The following is a 19774-nucleotide window of genomic DNA, read 5'->3' as shown; positions in this document are numbered from 1 at the left end:
GCGCTCGAAATTCGCCAAATAGAGCATAGCTGGAGAGAAAACACATGGTTGATGTAATTCAATTATGTAATTCCGTTATTTAACTGTATTTGGCATTGTAGCTTTGCAATGCCAACGGCAGTGATATAACAGTGATTAATTTAATTAGTAATTGCTAATTCGGTACGTGTGTAGCTTTCATCTCGCGTACGTGTGTAGCTCTTATCTTACAGCGACAACTTATTTCTTGTAGACCATATAATTTAATAGATATGTGATTATATGCACGTTTATAAGTAGAAAAGAAGAGGTAGGAATGTGGAATGTTTTTTTAAAATTATCTAAATTCTAAAAAACATATCTAAACATATTAATCAGATAAAATGATCTTTACAACACTACTTTTTGTGAAATACATGAACACATTACATAGCTTTTAATATTATATATTAGAACACTTACATTATCGGAGAAAAATTACAAAAAAGGTACTGTTATTATAGAGGTAGAAACTATGTCTGCACTACGAAACTCTATGTAACGCGAGTTACATAGAGGTTCCCGATAGCACGTTTTATTCGCCGGCGGCGATCCGGATTGCGAGAAATGAAAACGGAATTTCAACATCCGGCGCAATTCGCCACCGGCGAGAAACGTCTCCGGCCGGATCCTCAGAACGTTTGTACACGTGATCAATGTCAAAGGAATAGGCGGAACGTCAACAAACGTCAAAATTCCGCTTACAAAAAAGATGTTAAACATACACAAAAGCTACAATCTTTCAAAATCTCGTACAAGAAAAGGACAAATCAACTATTTAAAAATGAAATATAAATTAGCTCCATTTTAAACTGTTGAGGACTTAATTTACAACGTCAACCGTTAAATAGCATATATACAATTTTTATTTTTTTTTTATTAAGTGATATTAAACATACACTTTGTCTGGCTGACTTTTCTTCTACTCGATTTGAAATGGAATTATTGGAATAAAGATTTATTATCATGACTTTGTAATTTGTTTAATCTTGCTGTACGCACAGTAGCTACATCTTTGAAGTTCGATATTTTTGTCAAATGGAGAAAAAAGTCGCGGTTTATTTATGGTATGAAACATTTATATTTTTCTTTCACGACTATGATTACATTGAAGGGAATTTCATGGAATTAATTAACGCTGGTCGGTACGTGAAGCAAGATCATCGATTGCGGATGGAGTTTCAAGTTGAACCGTAATTACGCAACTTGAAACTCTGCAATCGCGCAGACAAGTTACGTGACTCGTAAATGTATTAATAAGAATCAAAACTAATTCGTCTACGCTTATTATTTATCGGTGACTGCAACAAGCTTACTACATATGGCACTAAAATACGGAAAATTTTGAAATACAAATAATGTATAAAAATACTTCTGTATAAAAATATCATTATAATATTATCAATATTTCTTTTAAATACACACAGACATTTTACTTTACTCACAAAAAAAGTTATTAAATTTTGAACTTAATAATTCTAACTTTCAATTTTCTGATATTAATTGTTTTTTTTTATGACAAAGGCTTCTTCTTTTATAAAAAGTATCATTTAATTATATGTTTTCCATTTTGATACAATATGCGTACTCTCAAGGGAAATCCCTTAAAATTTACCGCATTCATTACCGACATTTTTTATGGTAGCACCGCCAAACATCCTTACAGGTGTTCTGCTCCAAGAAATCAACATTAACGAACCACCTATGGGCGGGCTACCTTTGCCTAGTTGACAGTGAGAGTAAGACAATTTCACTAATTGTATACCCAAGGAATTGTCCGATGGTTTTCCAGATAAATTGATTTCTTCGATCAAGTCATCAATAAATATCGCATTTTTACGAATCGGCAATGTCTCCTCTTTCCGTGTGCCGTTGGCGATATTTAATCGATATGGCGAAACGGTTGCGACAGACTGCTGGAAGATTTTACGGGACCAATTAGGATTGAGCGCAAATCGCATCGAAATCAGTCTGTCGAGTGCACGCGCCGCTCTGAGATTCGAATCGCGCCTTGCCATTTTCGTCCGGACAAGGGGAACCATGGCTTGATCCGTAGCTCCATTGATTGATCGGAAGGGTCTTCGATAGCCGCTATCGAGAGAATCGAACGCCGAGGCCAGCAGAAAATTAAAGCCCAAGACCGAACCCTCGATGCCCTCTTCTAGCCCTTTATCGAAGTCCGTATATTCTTGACCTAGGACGATATCACCGCCTCCCGGAATCACATATTCGATTATCTGCAAAATAGTTTTTTTGTTAATAATCGCATATCACACAAAGAACAATTTAGAGACAATAACAATTTTCGCCGAAAATATTAGTAACCTGCATTTCATAATCTAAATTTAAATTATATGGAAATGTCTTTATGCGAAAATTTATAGATATTTTAAAAGGATGAATAGAATTTATACCTCCTCGAGATGACCTTGCAACTCCAAATGCCCGTCAAGCCACAGGGCGTAACGACCGACCCGATTCTCCCAACTTTGACATATGTGATACCAGCGGTGCTCTTGTATACGAACCGACCTTCGAAGTACCTCCACGCCGCCGATTTCCAGATGAATGCTTCTTCCGCGCGATGATATCCAAGATCGAATCAAACGTTCCCGCTCGTTCCCTTTGATGTAAAAGAGAATTATATTTGCACATTGCTTTCTCGCGATCAAAATGCAACGAGACATAAAGCCAGAATTTATGCATGTGGCATAAGATGATTTTTTTATTTTTATGCTTGTTATTTATTAAATAATATGTTATTCAAAAATCAATAACATTTTTTTATCACAGCTGCCTTCTAATTAGTAGTTCCACTCAATCCTCTGACAAAACTAACAAATTTTTTTTACATTTATAGTTTTAAAATTAAAAAAACAATTTTTATATCACTTAATTTTTTTACGACACGTTGAGAGATAGCTTATAGTCTCCTTATAGTACGACAACATATTATTATGCAAGAAGATTGAGATTTTCGTGGAACAATTAACGAAGTGACATTTTCCATCAAGAATTTGCGATAGCTTTCTCGGCTGTTTCATCATAAATATTCATATGCTGTTTACATCGGCTATCGGAGAGTAGTTAAATCTCGCAGAATTTCGTAATTCAAGCAATTAGCATTTCATCAGGGAGACGCAATTTAGCACATCAAATTTTCACACATAAAAGGGATAATGCCGCGGGGCAAGTGTCCATTATCATACTATTAAATTGCAACGAAGTAGCACACGCACTATGTGCGAGCAAAACGACGATTTTCCGTGAACGAAGATACTTTTCTCGTTACGGCTTTTCGCGGGAAAATCATTCTCTTATGTAACTATTCGTTGAATACCGAAGTGGATAATAGTAATAGCAGCCCCATGTAAGACAACAGTTCTCATTATTGTCTCAAAGCGGTTAAAACAATTCCAAGATAGAAGTGGAAAGTAGTGCTGAAACGTACATGGGCGCCTATTATCACTCGTTTATAGATATTGCACTTGTCTCGATGAAATTTCACATTCACGATATAATGCATATTGTTATCTTTTACAGCTTTATAATCTTTACCTGTAGGTTTTAAGAAGCAATTTTTATATCTCTTAATTTTTTATATACATATATATAACATGGCTTATCTCTTTATTAAATTGTCAAATTATAAGTCTTCATTTCCTACTTTTTGCAAAAATTTTATTTACAACGGGAATATTAAATTTTTTATTGATAATACTTACTCGAATATGAAAAGATCGAGTGTGGATATTTGAGATCAGTTGATTTCATCCAAAGGCAGAATGTAAACTCATGAATATCCGGCACGGGTATTGCCCATCTGAGAAACTAAAAAGTGAGGATAATTAGCTCACACATCGTGTGTTGCTCTACACTCCGCTTAATTCTTTAATTAGATTTAATTGAATTTTTTTAAGAGAAATTTTCTGAAATTCTTGCAATGTTTTTAAGAAAATTTTATTAGGTATTTTGAAGTTTAATAAAATTGTTTTAATAAAATTATAATTTGAAAGAAAATTAATTACAAAGATATTCAAGGAATCGAAAGAAAAAAAAAATAATAAAAGAAAATGTATACTGCAAAATTGTTCACTTGGAAAACCAGTGGAAGAGAATAAGTATAGATAAAAGAAAATGCAGAATAAGACTTAGAATATCTTGTACATGTAGAAACAAGCTTACAATCACGATCGACGTATTTTAGAGTGGACAATGAAAATTAAGCAATCAATGTGAAACTAATTTCTTTTACACGTGTTATGGAATAATTCTCTTTTGCTCACGTAATCGATAGAAATCTCGATTTTCCATGCTTCGTTGAAAAATCTGTATCCGGTCTATTCGACAACGTATCGATTAGCATTATTTGCCCCCCTTTATTTATTAGCTTTTTACTTTCAATATATATTTGAACACAGGAATGTTTCACTGCGCAATCTAAAGCCATTTACTTGGTTAATCGAGCATTTTAGTGAAATTACGAGAATTTCTGCAGGGATTTAATGCAGTTAAGCAGGGAACGACAAAAAAATTTTGATGTGTAAATTTTTCTCGAATTATTTCTCACTTGAATGTAGCCCTTTTGCGTCAATTCGACGCTATGCATCGGAGTACTGTCGACATTCTTCTCGGCGTCGGCAAGTACGGTCGAAATCCCTGAAATCGCCGCAGTAAGCGAACCTAACAGGACGGAGAACGAAAAGAAGAGAACACTAATTCCGAAGTTTGTCGCGAATTTCTTCATTCTTATCTTATCATCACTCTCGTTGGGTCTAACTGCTATTCCTTTAATTGCTTCGCAGCGAAAGTTTGCCGTTTAGTTTTTATGCAGCATTGCTTCGTCTTCTTTTCACAGGTTTTCTCTTTCTCTCTCTCTCTCTCTCTCTCTCTCTCTCCTTTTATCTCTCGCACTTGGCTGCAGCCTCTTATTTTAATCTTATTCCACGTCCATCTGATCGTGCTCACGAAAAGAGGATTGTCTTTCGTCGTTACATCTGCTCAACTTTTCTCGCCAACTTTTCCTGCTAATACCCTTTTTTTTTTACATGCGGTGATGCAGGCTCCTTTTTCTCGTCTATCCTTCCCTTCCGTTAAACTGCAAAGAATTATTTAGCATCTCTCCTCGTCTGTCAAATCTACCTTGCACTCGTTGTAGAGATTTTTTTTATTAGTTGCAAGCCTACCTACAATCGAAAAGTAAAAAACATTTCATCTGTCAACACGAACAAGAAACTATAAACTTTTCGTGGCGTATGCTTTTTTGACACTTGATATATTTGTTGAAGAATGTAAAGGTACTTTGCTGCCGACTCTCTTTGCTCGATGTGTGATCATGATTCAAAGCACAAAATGCAACGATCCTCTCTCCGACCTTCTTTTCCCATTTGTGCAATCAAAAGGCTCGACAGAAGAAGTATCAACAGAACTCTATTGGTCCCCGTTTGATGATCTTTATAATTAAAAGGACGCAAAGAATGGAAAGACGGGCCTTCAACAACTTCTCTGGACTTCTCTTCACATCCCGTGTAGCAAAAAGAGGAAGAATATTTATCTTTCTTCTCTCTTCATTCGACTTATGATCGATGCCTAGAAAAGCAATTATTTTTTTCTTTCCACTTATCGCGTCGCTGAGCTATGTTATTTATTACGAAGAAAGATGCACATGAATCACTGAAGGGAATTAAGTAATTTCTCTCAGAGAACAAAGTTTACTTTTCTTCTCTTTTTTTCGATTTTATTTTCATCGATCTCTCGTCGTTTTTCGTTAATTGGAGTGCTCTAGTTTCGATCTATTCTCTCCGTAATCGACGAATTTGTCTCTTTCTCTCTTCTCTTTTTCTTTTGACCGATTTGCCGAACGAGTGAAACCAGCCGAACTCACGACGACAACGTTAAACAACGACTAAAGCGAAATCGATGTGAATCGGTCGAGCATGAGCACGCGAGTACGGAGTGGAATCGGTAAGAGGGAGGACCTTTCCTGGCAGTCATGAGTTAAGGCGGCCCATTTTAGTCTACTGCGCACGACGTAATTTTTATCACTGTATAAAGAGGTGACGAGATCGTCGAAATCGCCCGCGTATCAATTGTGGGATAGATATGTCAGAAAAATTCACAAACCCACAATTATCTTATTCCAGATATATTAAATATAGTTGATCTATAAGCTAAATAATATTTACTATATAAAAATTACTACTCTCTGTGCTCTCCTTATCGATCAATTTTTGACACAGCGTAAGTTTTAGTTTCTTAAATTTTTATACATATTATCATAAGCGGAATCTCTAACGTGCATTTTACTGTATGATCGATATGGGAAAGCTGATCTTTCGTGGAAAGTTATTCAGACACGCCGCGCTGAATAAGCGAGATGATACGGCAAATAACTTAAACATTCCTTGCCGCAAGCAGGAGCGGAATTACAAACGCGCTTTATTGCGCACGTGAATATTTCAGAGTGCATTTTCTTGAAAGTTAAACAGGGAAGAGAGTTCAAGGCCTTGTATTATTAACTCGCGTGCCATTTAAAAAAGGGATAAATACGTGTATAAATATTTGTAAAAAATATCTAAAAATAATTTTTTTATTTAAAAAGTTCTTAAAATTTTAAATATTATTATTTAGTGATAGAAAAAAAAATTGCGACGAATTAAATCCACTATTAATCAAGCTTGATGAAGGTTTATATGCGGGAAATCGATCGACGAACACATGCGTTAAAATGATCGTAAAAATGCCCACATCGAAAATATATTCTGGAAAGTTAACGTTAACGGTACCGAGTCTTGGAAACCTGTTGCGAAAGCGCTAGCCTTGGAGAGATACTCGTATAACGAATTCACGTGGATAAGAATCTACCTCGACAGTTCTTTTTCAAATAGCAGTCCCGAATAATCATGGTAGAAATCTCAATTGTCTGCAAAGATCTACCGTATCTGATGCCGACATGTTCTAAGAAAAGACGAATAATTTTAAACACAAAAACATATCCCACAACTAAATTTAGATGATAATTTATTACATTGTTGCATCGATTGCCAGTTGCACGTCAAATTAAATTTTGCGACTGTCATCTCGTTCGTTTGAAAAATCATATATAAATGATTCCCCGGTTTCTGGATTATCGGCGCGTAAATCGCTTATACTTTTTTTCTCTGCTTACAGACGGCCAAGAATTCAACGTCCGGTAGCGGATATTACGTGGGCGGAAGCAGCACCCTGCCGCGCGGTGGATCGCTCCTGAGGGCGTACAGCCCGGCGGCATCGAGCGTCGTCGGAGGACCGAACGCGACGCCGACGCAGCCCAAGACTCTTACCACACCAGGTATACGAATGCCCATATTCTCTTCCTCTTCCTTATTCCCATCATACATGTATACGTTATCGCGTTGTGTATAGACGTGGTGATAACCGACTGCTCGATAATCGACATATTTCACACCCTCGAGATCATCAATGAGCGGCCCAATAATGTTATAAAATTATTTTATTATTTTTTTTTTTTTAAATTCTTGATGTATAGAATTTATTGTCTTAAATCAAAGAACATCTCACATTGTTTAATTAGATTAAATGATAAATTAATCGAGAGATTTTACGTAACTTTTTTGTGAATATATCGCAATGATAATTAATCCTTTTTGAATTATTATATATAATATATGCACGTATACAGTTTACATTTTTGGATGAAACGATTTAATTTGGGAAATGATTTTTTTTTTTTTTTCAAGTCATATTTATAATAAAGGTCGCGCGCTCATACATCTAATATTGTAGACAAGATATCACTTTTAAAAATACGTTTTAAAAACAACATTTTTGGATCGCTCATTTATATTGATGAGAATTTATCGCTTCGCATTCTCCTTACATTTCCTTCATGCACATTAATGCTTTATGTAATATCGAATCATTGGAACATTCTTCTTCTGAAATCTACATGCGCACGCTCTGCATAATTTCGCATTCCCTCAAATTTCTTATATTAAGTTGACCAGAAACGTGAAATCTTTGAAATTACAAAACAAAGCAGGTTTGTAAAATAAGATTTTAACATTGGATTTAATTCTTGTTAGTTTCGCAAGAAACTAGAAGTTGATAATAGACTGACTTGTTCTTGTTCAAAAGAATTCTATTTGACTCATATACAAAGACTTTAATATTGTGAAATTCTGGTTGTCTTAATACAATTAATATGCTTAAACAGCTGTCTACAATTCTGACAAACTTTATATGACGTACAAAGAAACAAAGAGAACTCCTTTGATTGTTATTGCTTATAAAAATTGGTCGAATCGATTATTAAGTCAACTTATTTATTCTTTATTATTTATTTATTCTTTTATCCATAGCGCAAATATTTATATAAAACACATAGAAAGATATTTTGACGATAATTATATTACGCAAAGTGAATCAACTTTATAAGTTTGAATACTTTTAATTTTAAATGTAATTTGAAAATTGCTTAATATTTATCGTATAATGTTAAACGTAAAGTAGTGTTGAAACTATAGAAACGATTATTTTTAATTTAATTTAATGATTTTTTTTCTTAAACTTTCTTCTGACTCGATCAATTTTTTTCATTGCATTAGCTCATGCTTTAAGCTTAACGCGCATATATCCGCACACAGACGCACATACACGCGATCGCTCTCCATTTCTTCCGATCGACGGTTGCAAGGTCGTTTCGATTCTTGATTATTCAACATATGAAATCGTTACGACCGTCGGCATTGGCCAAATGCTCTACTCGGGATGACTCAAAAACATTTAAGCTGTATGCCAGTCCAAGGGAAAGGATGACCTAATTCCGCTCGCCACGAACGTTCTCCTTGTTGTCGAGAGAAACGTTTTGCTTTAACAGATACTAAGACGCCGAAAAGAACCGATTCAGGACACGTGAACAGCTAATCGTAGACCAATTACAATTAATCATCGACTATTATGACGAAACGAATCTATCTTACAGAATAAAACACCACCGTCAGATGAATCGATTTTATTAGATGAAAACAAAAAAGACAATTTCACTTGACGTTTCGCGATTATTGCAACGTGATTGAGAAGTGCATGTATGTAAAAGTCGACAAGCTGTCGCATCTAAATTTCTACGATATTCGAAATCATTACGCGTTTATTACAAAAATTGTTGTAAAAATATGAGTGTCATAGTCATGGAAAAATCTTTAAGAGACGATTATTAATATTATTCTATCCGATCTTTTATTCCGCTTGATAATTGTGCGCAATCATAGCTCAGGATTCGTATCATACATATATTCGAAATAATAAAATAATAAAAAAATAATAAAAAAATTTATATATAGGCACTATGTAAATTTGAACGTTAACTCTCTCTCTCTCTCTCTCTCTCTCTCTCTCTCTCCGAGAAATTCGGGAAAAGACATCGATAACGACCGCGCGGATCGAGATCCCCTCTTGTTCACTTCTGCATGTGCACTGAACGTCGAAGGGCTTAGCGAGGTGGCAGAGAGATATGTGCTTCGGAGCACCTGGGTACATTGGTTTTTTGTTTGGTTTTTTGGATGGTTGGATAGGTGGTGGCGGGGTGCCGCCGGCCAAGCCGCTTCGCAGCTACCAGTGTGGTAAGAGTCCCCTTGGAAGCCTCGGGGGCTCGGCGCGCTTCTCTAGAGACAGCTCGGTCTCCCTCTATAGTATACCAGGTCAGTAGTATCCTTAAACATTCGTCAGACACAGCTCGATCCTTCCGCAACGGGACGGACGATCGATTATATGCTTTTATCTGCTTTGTTGAAAATCGACTAAACTTTGATGTAAAATTTTAAAATATTTTTTTGTCTGCAAAATGAGATTATCTGTTTATTACTAACATTACTAACGATACGCGAAATAGCAATTATTATAACTATAATGATCATAAAAAAGTATGTTTGTATAAACAAACAAAATAAAAAATGACTTGTTCTAAACTAATAATAAATTTTTCTCTCGGTCACGAGATTGGACAACATTGTTAACAATTCACAAGGGAAATATCGAACCGAACTGAAATGTTATAACTAACTTACTGGACGATGGAGCAACGGATATGTATCGAAAAACGTATAGGCGATCAAATCACGCAGCCGTATACACACACTTGCGTTTGATACAATTTCCGGTTAAGGACTTTCATCATGATGCAATTTGTTCCGAAATGAATACACTGTAGACAATACGCCTTGTAAATTTTGAAATCGTGCAATCACTGAACTGTGTTCGAAGCGAAACAGAATCCGATTGGAACATAAAATTCAACTCTGTTTTATTTTTTAACACTATGGAGACGATTATTTATCGTTGCTTTTATTGCAATTAAAAATTCAAGTGATAAATAAATCTCTGTCAATTTTATGCACAGACCATTTTGACGCATGAATTAATCTTTCTCTGTTTGTTCAAAATTTTATATATATTTTATAAAAGTAAATTATTGGGGATGGGATAAAAAAACGATGTATAAGCTATGAATGAAAATACGAAAAATATTTTAGTATAACATGACAGAAACAATGTGGATTCGTAATAAGGACAAGCTTTAGCACAAAAGTGATTTTGGTTGTTCGGAATGCAATAACCGCAGGAAAACCATGAAATTGGCAGTTGCGATTAGCCAAGCCGGGAGCCAAGTTTTAATTAAACCACCTCGAGACCGTGGAGATAGTGTTGGGAATAGATGGGAACGGATAGATTGAATCGAAACGTTTTGCATTTACGTCGGTGAACTTTGAATATTATTGACATATTGCGCAAAGAAGAAGAAATTGAAATTTTATCGGCTGTTGTCTCGGAAATTGAATCTTGAAAAATTCGAATATTTATGCAACGCAAATTTTTTATTGTGTTTTATATTAATTTATTTTTTAAATTAATTATACGAAAATTAACCAGGTATGTATTCTTACGATGTAGTGCTCATTAATAATGTTTGTTAATTTTCTAATTCTTATTTGCGATTAACAAAATTCTTTAGAATTCTAATTACATTTAAAATTGAGAAACATGTTATATATTTTGAAATATTCTCGGATATGCATACATTGCATTTTAAATTTTTTTTTCAAAATTTATCTTTATTCCTTACTAATGTTTTTTTTTTTCCAAAACATTTTTTTACAGCATGCAAATACATTTAAGAAATTGTATTCATGTTGTAAGCATTGTCTGAATAATCCCGTCTTTTTTAATTATTATTATACATATAGAACGCGTATTATAATTATAAAATTATAAAACTTGATATATTCCCAACACTAAGAATTAAACTCCTTAAGAACCTTTAGAAACTTTTTGCGTATGTCGCCTGCCTTCTACAATGCTATCATATACGAAAAACAGCATTTCCTTTCATTCCATTTTTCATCCGTTCTCGTTGTCACTCGAGATTCGTAGATTGTACTCTTCCATAAGAAGCACGATCATGAAGAATCTTTCTTCTTCATCCTTCATCATGATGATTGATAAATGATGTTCCCTTATTGATACAGTCCCTTGATCGTAATTTTATTTGTACATTCGCGCATCACGAAATTCGACGGAGGTATCGAGCCACAAACAAATAACAATGATGAAGATTAATAGAACAAATGAAAAATTTTAATGCTGTGCAATTAATTCTTTATTATCAGCTCATTAAACAAATTATTGCTGATATATTTTATTGATCTATGTATTTATCTTTTATTACCATTCATATATATCACATATATATATATATATATATATATATATATATATATATAATATACATATACATAAATTACTTAAAATTTTTTATTTTGTTGTCAATATGTTTTGTATATTTAATTATTGTAAACTCCGCTATACATAGAAAAGACCAGCCATTGTTTTTTTCCAACTAAACTATAATAATATAACAATATGCGATAATGTAAGAAAAGAAAACTTTAATGGATGGATAATTTTCCTCGCTCCGACTAACATAAATTATTGATTTAAATCTTCTCAGATCGACTACACGGGGAAAGCGGATACATGAGCAGCCCTGAGCGTGGCGGCGGTGTCAGTTCCGGAAGTGGAAGATATCCACCCGGGCCTTACAGTGCCGGTAGCAGTTACGAAGATCCGTATTATTCGCAATATTCAGGCACCGTTACTCCCGTTATCGACGAAGAAGCCAGGTAACCGGAGTTTCATGCATTTCCAAACTAATAATCCGCGATTGCACTTAATTGCAGTTTACAAATTAAAGAGACACATTGCTCTGTGGCTGTAATTAACGGAATTTACATATTTGAGTATCTCAGATTTTCGATTCTCAGATTTTTCCTTTTATCGATTAATTGCTGTTCTAAATCAATCCAAGATTAATTTTTGTAAAAGTGATATGATTTTAGTATGACTTATATTTTAACAAGATTGTGAGAATTTGTTATGGAATTTACATTTGATCGTTATATAGTTTAATTTAAAGTTTAATAATTTGCATATTGATGAATGTATAAATAAAAAGAAATATAGGAAATCTAGGATACTGTATGTAAATAATAAAATATATATAAATTTCCACAGGGAAAAAGTAGCAGAATTTATATAACCGATAACGACGAAAGAAAGTATTGGCTATCTCATCACGTCGAAACTCACTTCATTCGCTTTATTGGCATACGTATTTTATTTACGTAGAATATATTTTATCATGCTGCCCAAATATATCAGAACTGTTTGAGTTTATTAAAAGCTGTGAATAGTTAAAATATTATACCACAGTTGCAAATTTAATATGGATAACGGATGCTTTGTTCGGGCAAATTATTGATCGAAAAATAAATGCACGAATTAATTTGTTAAATATATATAATGATGTTGTTAATAAGAACTCCGATATAATATATTCAGTTCGCGAAACTTCACATCTGTCGAAAGATGTTTCCATAAAGTCAGGACTCGCGCACTCTGCTCGGGTGAATAAACTCCACTCACCTGGAAACCAACTCTACCCATCCTCTTTCTTTTTCCGCTTAATGACGACCCCCATGCCGTCTCTGTTTCCAACATCTTCATCCACCCTGGACGACAAGCCAACTCTCTCTCTCTCTCTCTCTCTCTCTCTCTCTCTCTCTCTCTCTCTCTCTCTCTTTCTTTCTTTCTCCCCTTTTTCCTCATTACTGGTCTCCGCACCGTCGCTCCTCCACTTGGATGTCTGATAGCGCGGATGTGTATGTCTGTTGTGGGTGGTGCAGCGATACGGAGCTGTTGGAGGAATCGTACAGCCTTTACGGCGTGAAACCACCGGGGCGTCCGCCGTCTGGTCCCCCGCGGTCCCCATTTCCTACGGGGGCGGCACCTCCCTTGCCACCCGGCGGACAGGGCTACGACGCTACTCGGTACTGCACCCACGTGTCGCACACACACACAACTCGTGTCTCGCCTGCGTATTTGTCTTGCGTAAAGCGTCTGCCTGCCTGTGGAATAGAAAAAAAAAACGAATGAGAAAAAAATATAAAACGAGAAAGAAAAAAGGAAAAGGAGAATATATAAAAACCGACCACCACGAATGGCCGGCTGGTTGTCTAGCTGGATGCTTATGAATGAATACGGGTTGCACGAGTATCATTTCGAACGTATTTCCCTTTAAAAAAGCAGGACAGTGGCGAATCCGGGACTTCTATTGGCAAATGTCTTTCTTAACTACGAGAATCGGTTGTATGTTTCTCGAAACACATAATCACAATTAATGATAACTTTATTTTGATAATTTTTTTCAAATAATAGATGTTATTTAAAAGCTTTCTAGAAAATTAATTGATGCAAATAATTTATCTCCATTACTTTTGAAAAGGGAGAGGGAGGACCTGGATTTTCCACTGAAACCGAGGTGGATACGTTTAACGCTGTTGTCTTAGGATGCATGATGAGAAACGTCAGATATGAAAGACTTAAAATAATTTCTTTCATATTTGATTAATCATAAATTATATGTACATTTATTTTCAGCTGTTATTATGATTAGGCAAACTTTAAATTTTGTGGAATATGAAATATTATAACGTTAATATGATTAAAATCTTTTTTTATTTCTATAACTTTGACAAATTTCTTTATACGATATTATATAAACTTCATAGTATTATAAATTTAACAAGATTTATAATTTGATTAACAGTGACAGAAACGTTTTTTTTTTTTTTTCATTATAATACGGATATTATTCATAAATATATAAAATTATTATGAATTATATTTTCTGCCCTATTTTCAGATAACATGATCCAATTAGTAGATTCGTTTATATTGAAGAAGATGATCGATGAAATTTTTTCCTGTAACTCGTTATTTTATGAATAAATGAAATATTTCCAGTTATCTAATCGCTCCCTCGATTCGAAACCTGGATATTAAACTGCAATATTGTCATCAGTATCTATCGGCTATTCATTTATAAAAAATAATAGCTTCATTCGAATCATTGTTTTTTTTCTATTCATACAATTATATATTTCCAATATTTATCCAATATCCTATTTATAATATCCAGTATTTTCCAGAACATTCTACATATACTATTGCAAAGTAATATCAATTATGCTCTTTACTGCTCAAAAACAAGATGTGTGTGTGTTATATGCCATATGTATGTAAATATGCCATAATTAATTGTGACTCGAAGATTGTATATGACACATATAGAACTATATAACTTGTAACTTTCGGTGGAATGCAGCATGCCGACTAGCGATCGTAGACATGAATGCATTGGTCATATACAGGGTGTTTTGCACGTACCACAGAAAAACGGATATACACAACCACGTATCATAAAATTATTAACATGCATCCGAATAAATTTAACGAATAACATAACAAATAATTTTTTTATAGAATTTTTTACAATAATTTGCCTTGCAATAGTGAACACGATGCAGTCAATAATCTGTCTTTGTTGTTTCCTTAGTGCCATTTCCACAACAATCCGTATCGCCAAGATCAATATATCATGATATATTGATCGTCATATTTTCATGTTTTATAGATACTTATTCATTTTATATAAAATCCTGCTACTTTCCTTTATCTTTGTTTTGTTCTTGTGTAAAGATAATTAAATTTTTATACAAATAATCTTATTACTTAAATTGCATTAAGTAACAACAATTTTAATGAAAAATATATGTTTTTCCATTTAATATATCAGTAAAAAAAATTCGTAAATTAGAAACATTATATTATTATTTTTATTTAAAATAATCTAAAATATCTGTCATAAATCTTTATTAGCCACGAGGATGTTCGGAAGCTGTCACGAACATTCTCGTATGAAAACTTTCTAGACGAGATTAATACTCTATGATGAAACGAAGTGTATATCGGAAAACTGAAATAGATTCTCTTGTCGACCACACAAACCCTCTCGCACAGCTTTACAAAAGTTATACCAAGTTTCGAAATTGACCGCCATGAGAATCACGTAAACGATCTGATCCGTCGTGCGTCACATATATCACCCTGTATATCATATTTTATGTACTGTTACCGTGACGTAGATTAGGCACTGCTGTCACTTGTCATGCAAAGCGATAGATGCACGTGATTAGCATCGTGTTATATAACTCATATCCGATTTCACCGACAATAAATATATTCGGGATGGAATATCTAGATATCACTGTGTATAAAAAAAATTTTATGTCTTTTCAGTGAGAACGGATATGTGTAGAATCTATTATCAGTTTTTATTATTATTTATATTGTAACAAAATCTCTCGATCTCTTGCTTTAGAAATTAAATAATGCCATTTTACTAAATTATAAAAAAAAATAACGCTGAAAAAAATACATGAGATATAAATATAACATATATTAATATTTTTTAATTGATATACTGATTGATTTAATTGATATTTTGCTTTTTATTCGCTATGACATCATTCATCATCATTTTACGTGATATAATTTATCATTATTATCTTCTTTATTACAATAGCACAGTTTAAGTTAAAATCTCGTTCAAAATCAAAATTATTAGAAATAACTTTGATTAATTGATTAAAATATTCATTAGTTGATTAATTAATAAAATGAATAGCTAATTCATTTTATTATGCATCTAATGAATTACATATATCGTATTTTGTGACACATAAAATTGTTTAAAGAGATGATGATAGATAACATTTATCCAAAACTTTGATTTTTGCAACATACATCACGTTATCCATCATCGAGAAAATAAATTCGAGAGTCTCATTTTTTGAAATGATAGATGTTGCTGAGATTAATACTATCATGGTATTTTAACTGAGAATTATCTGTCGCAGGATAAGAGTGGAGCACATGGAAAGGCAGTTGGCCAATCTGACCGGGCTCGTGCAGAAAGCTCTGACACATGCTCCGCACACCAGCCCTTCGCCACGAGAGTATTTGCAAGTCCCGCCAGGACGAGATCCTTACACGAGAGCCGCAGGTACGTGTTCCGTAAAAATCACAGCTTTGCTTTTTCTCTAGATTTTTACTGAATTTTTTTTCCATTTAACATGCCATAGCATTGTTCTTCTTGATTCTCGGTAACATACCATTGCGAAAGAATATGAACTTGTCTCTAAATAAAAAAAGAATGATTTATTTCTTTCTATTGAACTTTTTATCTGATTCAACGTAATATTCTTCGAGGAAATAAATTATAAGGATTCCATTTTTCTCGATAACAAGATTAAAAATTTACAAAATTTAACCCCTGTTTTATTATATGTTAGATGCCGTTAAAGAATTCTTAGTCGGGAAAAAATTCTTGTCATTTCTATATAATTTAAAACCAAGAATTGAAGACTTTGTGCGATTTTTTTCTCTTTTGAATTATATGCAAGTGAGATTATATTTTTACGGCCTGATAAATAATATCCAAGAAGTCATGAAATAATTCTAAATATCTTAACGAACGAAAATCTTTTGCTAAAGAAAATCAATATTTTTTTTAAACTACAATATAAAAGAATCATGTTTTATTGTAGATAAATTTAATAAAAAATTATAAATAAAATCATTCTTCTTACTTTTGAGACAAGTCGTATAGATAGATGTCATAATTTAATCTTAGCAAATTTTTTTCCTAACAAAGACGATTGATTTAGAGTTTTAGCAATGTCATCTCATTCAGTTTCTTTTATACATTTTAGTGCGTATTTTACAAAAGAATTAGCGCAATTTACTTAATTCACGAAGATAGTTTCAGCTAACAATAAGAAGCATATGAGAGACTGCTACACAGCTTATATATAAAGTAGTAAAGTCTCCACTAATATTCATCTGTCCGTTTCATCTGTGCCTGTTCATCTATCCACTTCATCATCTTTTGACCACTCTCAGACATCTCAAAACCATGGTTTTTAATAGCATCATCATATCGTAAATGCATCATTAAATCATTAGAAATCGGAAAACGAGGCGGCTACGCCGATTTTTTCCATAAAGTTAGACTTAATAATTAATAATTATAATTTTTTTTTATATAATCCAGATCATCATAGAAGAAATTCCAAAAGAATGTAAATGTCAAAATGATAATTTTGATAAAAAAAAAAACTTATTATTAAAACTATTTTACAATTATAAGTACAAAAGTGAAGCATAGATAATAGGACTAGGAAAAAAATAATAAAGAAAGTATATATGAAAATTTATCAATATATAAAAAATTGGCAAAAATTTTTGGCATTTGCATCATTTTGTATTTCCAGTCTTGAACAATTTATAATAAACGTCGTAGTCGCCTTCTGGATAAGTCGCAATTTACTGAAACGACACAACTTTAGATATAAACGTGCGTATACATATGTGTGTTGCATACATACATGCAGATATACATACATATATATTGGAAGAATTTATGCCGTGAATTACGTGCCAGCAACAATATGCCAATTATTAATATTCAGTATATTTCAAAATGAAGCTAGAAATGTTCGAATTTAAAAAACGCAGTATACATATATTTGGAATATACATTGATATCAGCAATATAGTTTAGTTAGTATAATAGAACAAATAAAATGGAACAAAAAGTAGCGAGTTGAATTAATACATACGTGTAGATAAAATGATAAATGAACAATTGATCAAAAAATATATTGCTATTAATTCATTTTATATTGATTAATATCAAGATTAGAAATAATTGGCGAGTGATATATTATAATCATATAGTTGTGAGATTTAATAAGAAGTGCGAATTAATTTAAATCGATGGATAAATAATTGAACACGTTGTTCGTTGCTTTCGACGGTATATTGTTGCTCGTGACGATACAGTCTCACGGACTGAACTCTCCTGAACCCTGCTGTACAACTGCTTTGTTATTCCGACTAACGCACACACCAGGCGCCGGGGACGAGTTCGACAAACATTCTAGCTCCAGCTCTGCCTCACTGCCAGGTGTGTCTCTCATCTTCTTCTATCTTCTATTCACCTCCGAATCATTGTATAACCGTTCTACTTATATATATTATGATATATATATAATATATATATATATATATATATCTTTATCTTTACTTATATATTTATATATACATATTTATGCATATTATATTTAACATTATCTCTACCTTTTTATCGCCGTCAATAAAACGCGTGTCCTTTAAAATTCAAGTGTCTCAACCTGCCGTTACAGATGACTCGTACTTAAGGACTGACGTTAAACCGCCAAAATTAGGCAAAGGTGCGCTTCAATATATGTTTTCTTTATATACACGCACTTGCGTATGCTCTCGCAAATGCATTGCCGCTTCTCATACCTCGCGTTATCATCATTATACATCTTATTTTATTTTCTTCCACTTCTTTCTGTATACGATTTTATATATAATTTTTCTCAAAAAATTTAACAACACCAATAATTTTAAATTTTTATTAAATCTGTAGCCACATCCGCGAGATTGTTCTTTTTCAACTTTTTAAATCATAATTATCTTTTCATATTCAATTTGCGCGATTATTTATTTATTTATTTTTTTTTTGTTTTTTGTGGAAATATAAAAAAGATCATTTAAAAAGAAGTACTGATACATTTAATTTACATATATTATGTCCCTTGAATTTGCGATTTCCGTTTGCATGTTGCATATGTCAAAATTTTCATCACTCAATCACATTTTTATAATCGTTTTATCCGCTACCGGCTTTAGGGATTTAACAGAAAAACAGTTGCTTATAGAAATAGAAATTAATTCGCAATTGTAATGATTAAAATATTTATAAATTAATTTAAATTTTCAAAATCATACAATTTACAAAGATATCAAAGAAAGCCCAATTTTCCCAAGTTGAATTTCTAGCTCTAGCTTAATTAATATTTATCTGATAAATAAAACTTTTGCAATTATACGAAAACATCTATATACCTAAAGCCGGCGCTAATTCCACTCGGTATACACACACACACACACACACACACACATACACGCTTCTTACACTTGTTAATGTACATATACCACGCAGAAATATGCTGATCAACATCTATTCCAGACAAGTCGGTGTCGTTTGAAAAATCAGTGTCCTTCAGTGACGAGCCACCAGACATGAACTCCCCCAAACAACACTCCCCGCAACATGCAGGTAACGGCTAGCGCACGTCTCGTATAAACGAGCAAAATGTATGCTAATTGTAAGCATGTTGTCAGAATATCGAATCACACATTGTTGTTAGATCGTCTGTCAAGGAAGTGGTAAACGTTTTCCTGAGCGCTAGCGTAATAACCGAAAACA

The 19774-nt window shown here is 33.3% G+C and overlaps 2 protein-coding genes across 3 annotated transcripts in view; one reads left to right on the top strand and one right to left on the bottom strand.

Annotated features, from left to right (window-relative positions):
- The window catches only part of LOC126853198 (uncharacterized), a 167802-nt gene that overhangs the window by 123800 nt on the left and 24228 nt on the right, over nucleotides 1-19774 (top strand). The window contains exons 9-16 of one of the 2 annotated variants that reach the window (XM_050598751.1): nucleotides 7189-7348; nucleotides 9579-9716; nucleotides 12023-12194; nucleotides 13257-13400; nucleotides 16332-16477; nucleotides 18389-18442; nucleotides 18660-18728; nucleotides 19535-19624. In XM_050598751.1, the coding sequence (XP_050454708.1) occupies nucleotides 7189-7348; nucleotides 9579-9716; nucleotides 12023-12194; nucleotides 13257-13400; nucleotides 16332-16477; nucleotides 18389-18442; nucleotides 18660-18728; nucleotides 19535-19624 (973 nt within the window). The remainder of the gene's footprint in view (nucleotides 1-7188; nucleotides 7349-9578; nucleotides 9717-12022; nucleotides 12195-13256; nucleotides 13401-16331; nucleotides 16478-18388; nucleotides 18443-18659; nucleotides 18729-19534; nucleotides 19625-19774) is intronic. The other variant, XM_050598752.1, reaches the window with a different exon arrangement.
- Nucleotides 410-5946, bottom strand: LOC126853223 (uncharacterized). Its single transcript, XM_050598817.1, has 4 exons — nucleotides 4589-5946; nucleotides 3744-3849; nucleotides 2433-2641; nucleotides 410-2255 (listed from the first exon to the last, which is right to left on the bottom strand). Exons 1-4 carry the CDS (start codon nucleotides 4763-4765, stop codon nucleotides 1623-1625), a joined length of 1125 nt encoding a protein of 374 aa, XP_050454774.1. The 5' UTR covers nucleotides 4766-5946; the 3' UTR covers nucleotides 410-1622.

This window comes from Cataglyphis hispanica, chromosome 11 (genome assembly GCF_021464435.1).
Source record: "Cataglyphis hispanica isolate Lineage 1 chromosome 11, ULB_Chis1_1.0, whole genome shotgun sequence".
Classification (NCBI taxonomy): domain Eukaryota; kingdom Metazoa; phylum Arthropoda; class Insecta; order Hymenoptera; family Formicidae; genus Cataglyphis; species Cataglyphis hispanica.
The sequence above is the reverse complement of the archived record's forward strand: the minus strand, read 5'-3'. Positions and strand labels throughout refer to the sequence as shown.